Genomic DNA, 5,336 nt, shown 5'->3' on the forward strand with positions numbered 1-5,336 from the left:
ACCAGACGTCTGAACAGTTTAATCCCTCTAAAAGCTTCTCTCCATGCTTGGTTATGAACATGTTGCTTGATGTCCGACACATTTTTAATAACATGTGTGAAGTTTTTATTTTAATCAATTCATGGCGGAGGGATACATGCAGGGTAGTGTAAAGCAAAATAGTCCCCAAAGAAAAGTCAGCTTTATCACCATTTTGCCATAATCAACGATCCAAAACTCAAAAATAAAACTCAGAAGATACATGTAGGTTCACTGGTGATTTTGATAGTAAATAAAATGCCTATATTATTATTATTCAGACAACTATTCAGATTTTTTGTACACATTGTGACCTCTGGTTTCCATCACCACCCCTGTAAAGAAATCTGAGTTTCTACAACGGACCACTTCGCACCAAACCACTCTGACTGGCTCTGTTTACATCTCAAGGACTGCATTATTCAGAATTTTTAGACATTTGGTGGAGTTCCCCTTTAAGAGCACCCGGAAGCGGTAGCTGGATGCTAGTTTCTCTCTTGTTTGTGTTTTTGTGAGTTTGAGGCGAGACTTTGGACAACATGGGAACCGCACTCGCTCGCCGGAGGAGGACGACTAGCTCTCCCCTGTGAATGTGGCCTCGGGAGGAGAAAACATGCCCGTTTTTCTCGGTGACGGCGGAGAGTCCGTCAGCAGTTTGTCAGAGGAGTCTGCTGGAGAGAAGTTGGGACTCGGAGCAGAGATTTGGAGGAGACAAAAAGGAAAGCAGACGCTTCCGCGGAAACTTTGGACTCCCAAAGAAACGAAAATGACAGAAGCGATGGAAAACAAAGCGAGGAGAAAGGGATTCTCAGGAAGACCTCAGTAGTGGATATTTTAAGGAGAAATGTAGGGTCATCTAAAGCGCTTTTCCCCAATGACAACAACGCCGAGTTGGAGTTGGAGTTTGAGAAAGTGGACTCGGCGTCTCCGGAGCTGGATCACGGATCATCGGTCGGGAATGCAGGGGAGGAGAGTGAATCAAAGGCTTCTGATTTCTCCACATCGCTGAAACTGGAAGACTTTGAGCTGTCCGACTCGGAGGGAAACGCTGAGAGTGACTCTAAGGCAGAAGGAGGAGGAGGCTGGCAGTCTAAAGAACACGTTTACTGCACTGTGTACTGCATTGCCAATGATGACTATAGGAAACCTCCTGGATCTCCAGGGGATCTGGGTGATGGAGCCCAGTCTGTTTTACCTGTTTTACCTCCTACAGACTCACCGAGTCCAGACTCGGCTGACCTGGAGCTCTACACACTGTCTGACCTCGTAGACTCCACAGAGCTCAGCAGCCTTCACAGCAGTGTGTCTGTACTGCTGACCTGCCGCATCTGTCTGGATGATGGACACATCAGGCCTCTGCACTGCTGCCAGAAGGCCGTGTGTGAACAATGTCTAAAAACCTACATCACTTCACAGGTAACACCAACTATTCACTTCAGTAACAGCTGTGATGATAATATTGATAATCACAATAATATTAAATACACAAACATCAAATTCATGTAAACATTAATATGGTAAAAGTAGATGAATTATTGTGAGCTGGTTGGGAGAACGCAAGATTTCCCCTCTGTGCTTCTATATAGTATATATTTGTTAAATTCCATCACCTGGTTTGAAGGGGAACTCCGCCTATTTTCCAAAATTTCAACACTATTAAATGGTTACGATGTAAACAAGTAATTCTAAGTGTTTTGACGTGAAATACTCCATTTTACAGAAGCTTACTGAGCAAATTGTTCTCAGTAGTGGTGATATAAAAGTCTAATGCCTGTAAAAGCTACCTCACAGCTAGACATCTTTTTGTGATAAAATAGGTTTTTTAAAAGTCACTCATGGCAGGTCAAAGTCCTTATTTTTCCAGATTCCACACATTTTACAATTATTAACATAGCATATTTAAAAAAAGAATAAATGATAGAAAAATGCTGATGGGTTTCCTGGTCGTTACGGTAAACAAAATAGGTGTGTTTGAGTTGTAGATGTTGTGACCCCTGGTTCCCATCACTACCACTGTAAAGAAATGTACAGATTAACCCAGAGTCTGTAAGTTTTTCTGCAGTGCATTATTTTAACCCCTCTCTGAATGATGATCTCAGTGACTGAACTGTGCACATATTTTTAAAAATTGGTGGAATTCCCCTTTAGTTCAATGAAGGATTGATTAGCCAAACTAGAGTTTGGATGGTAACTGCAAATAATACTGAGCTTCCTTGAGGAGAAGTTTGAAAATGATTAAACAAACATAGAATCACTACCCTGCTGAAGAAACCCATAGAAACCATTACATGTTCCTGCTGGTTAATCATAGTGTTGATATCACAATGTAAAGGATCCTAATGGTGTAACAAGTGACCAGTGGCTGATTATAAATGCATTTGATTGTTTTCTAATGGGATCTAAAGATATTGTACAGGAAACTAGTGGTCTCTTTTGGAAACCATTAAGCGAATTCCTATTAGAGATCAAAAAAGTTAAATAGCATCTAATAATAATAATAATAATAATAATAAAGACAAAAATATAAGGTGCTCTACTGGGACGTTAAAACAAGCAAAATGCAAGGTTACAATACAGACTAAAATAAAAAAAAATCAGTCAAATTTAGGAAAACACAAAGCGAGAAAAGGGGCAAGTAAGGTGGTAGTAACTTCAGGTTCCTGCAGTTGGTGTTGCACAGGGATGATCAGGCTAAATACCTGCAGGGTGTGTGATGGGATTCATAGATTGAGAAAATGTGGTACAGTGCAGTGAATGTCTTGTTTGGTATGTGGAAAATGGGTCGTAAAGCAGATGTTAATGATTGGCAAAATGAAGTGAATGCATTTGGATGTGCCAAAGGCCATAGAGTGAAGGAAGTAGCTGAATTTGGGGGTGTATCGAAGCGTATGGTCTTATGGGTCTACCAGCAGTGGCAAAATTCCCAATCTACAAAAAATTCTCATGAGAATTGGTCATCATCTTTCAGAGGAACAAAACATTCCTATCCCTGTATTAAAAATGACAGTAAAATAGCAAACAAAGTATAACTCCAGGAATTATTTTAACACAAGTGTCAGTTGCTCTGGTAGGAAATTCCAGTGACTGGGACCAAAGTAACTGAAATCAGTAACTCAGTGCTCATTTCATAACCCAAGTAATCCAGCAGAAACATATCTAACAATCATAATGCTAAGAGAGAGGCAAGATCACAAAGACACTTAACTCTGCAAATTAAGAGAGCAGTGATCCAGTCTGAGACGAGCCTGTGGCATGTATAAGAAGAGGTGGGTAGTAGCCAGTAGGGATGCATATCGGAATCATATCAGTATTGGCAGATAATTGATGATCAGTATTTGACTGCTGAATGTTTAGATGACACTGGGCTGTTCTGATTTATTCATTTTACTGCATCTGTAATCTTACAGAAATAAATGTTATATTTCTCTATAATGCTAATCCAGGTGAATTTAGGCAAGGTTCATCCACTGTATAATGTTTATGTAAGGGCCTTGACAGTACATTAAAAATATCAGATCTCAGCACCGGCCTGCAATTCCTATATCAGCGCATCCCTAGTAACTAGTGACATGCACTCAAGTAAAATGTTGACAAATTATTAATTCATTTTGGGAGGTTTATTCTGTTACATTCATTCAAATACATTGGTGATGGCATCAGTGCTGCTTTGTGATCACACCTGAGCTTTATCAGTTTATTTTAGACCAAAAGAATCCCAGACAGAGAAGAACAGGGCCTAGCAATCTTCAGTTCCTCTTCTGATCAGTGCCGGATTTCACTGCAGTTCTATAAGTTCCTCAGTACCTAAGTTGTTTTTTGACCTTCTACTTTCGTACTTCTATTTGAGTCATTATTTAACTGAATTAACAATAATTTTACTTCTGAATGGATTTAGGCTACTGTATCCACCTCTGTGTATACGTTTCTTGCTGTCATTCTATTTTTTTGTGAATTTTTTAAGTGTAAGAAGAGTTTTTGCCCAATAATGGGAGGGGGGGTCATCTTTTGCTTTAGATCTGATGCTGTTGCTGAATGCCCCATTGACCACATGCTTACCATGTGCTTTGATTTCTCCAAGTTAAAGTGTATGAACAAGTCATTTCCACATTTCTCATGTGGAAAATGTGTGAGTTCCCCTTATAATATAAGTTTGCTTCAGAAGTGTTATGAGCCAAGATATTGACATTAAGTCCTCTCTCTCGCTTGCATGCTCACTCCCTCACATTGCTTCTTGTGTTTTAAGGGGGCCCTGCCCTCTGTCATTCACTGTTTAGGGAAGTAATGTGTTTCCTGGCTGCTGTTCTGACCGGCCTGCATTACCATCAAAGAGAGAGTTGTGGGTTAATACTGCCCACATGGTGTGTCAGTAAGTTGTTAACTGGGCAAAGATCATATCTTTACAGTTTGTGTGGAAAGTCACCGAACAGCAGCATTGCATGTAGCATGCATGTTTTAAGATGATAAAACCGATCATATGAAATCCATTAACAGCTTGTGTGCTAAAGCTCCCCAGACAAAAAATTAGTCACCTTGCATGTTTAAGGTGGTATTTACTTCAGGCTCCTGCAGATGGCACTGCACGAGGATGATCGGGCTATAAATACCTGCAGGGTGTGTGACCAGATTCATAGATTGAGAAGAGGTGGTATAGTGCAGTGAATGTCTCGTTCAGTGTGTGGAAAGTGGGTCTCAAAGCAGATGTTAATGATTGGCAAAAAGAGTGATTGTGTTTGGGCGAGCCAAAGGCCACAGTGTAAGGGAAGTAGCTGAATCTGCAGGTGTATCGAAGTGTACCGTCACACTGGTCTACAAGCCGTGGCAAAAATCCCAATGTACAGAAAATTCTTGTCAGAATTGTCATCATCTTACCGAGGAACATAACATTCCTATTTCAGTATTCCAAGATGACAATTCTCATGTTCACAGAACATTTAGGAGCATTCACACATCTAAACTGGCCAGCAAGATCTCCAGATTTGAATCCTATTGAAAATCTGTAGGACTACCTGGAGCGAGTAAGGTGCCAGGGAAGGCATCCACGAAATCTGGCAAAATGTGTTTCTTAATTCTTTGATGCAAGAGTGGCTTAACGTTGATGTCGCCTGTATCCAGAAACTTTGCCAGTTCATGCCAAATCGAACCGCGGCTGTTATTCTTGCTCTTCGAGGTATTACAGGCTATTAGGTATGAAAGGTAGGTAAGAAAATGCCATATTTAACTGTGTTCACTGTATGTGTTAACTTCACTTATAAAATCAACAAAACGTCATTTTGCATACTTCATACATTTTACATACTTTGCATACAGGAGTGTTTGTG

The 5,336-nt window shown here is 40.3% G+C and overlaps 1 protein-coding gene across 1 annotated transcript in view; it reads left to right on the forward strand.

Moving 5' to 3' along the window:
- Window positions 1-651: 651 nt before the first annotated feature.
- The window catches only part of rnf217 (ring finger protein 217), a gene marked incomplete at its 5' end in the record, with an annotated part of 37,232 nt that continues 32,547 nt past the window's right edge, over window positions 652-5,336 (forward strand). The window contains one exon of the mRNA XM_036582626.1: window positions 652-1,434. Within this exon, the coding sequence (XP_036438519.1) occupies window positions 652-1,434 (783 nt within the window). The remainder of the gene's footprint in view (window positions 1,435-5,336) is intronic.

Source organism: Colossoma macropomum, unplaced genomic scaffold (genome assembly GCF_904425465.1).
Source record: "Colossoma macropomum unplaced genomic scaffold, Colossoma_macropomum, whole genome shotgun sequence".
In the NCBI taxonomy this organism is placed as follows: domain Eukaryota; kingdom Metazoa; phylum Chordata; class Actinopteri; order Characiformes; family Serrasalmidae; genus Colossoma; species Colossoma macropomum.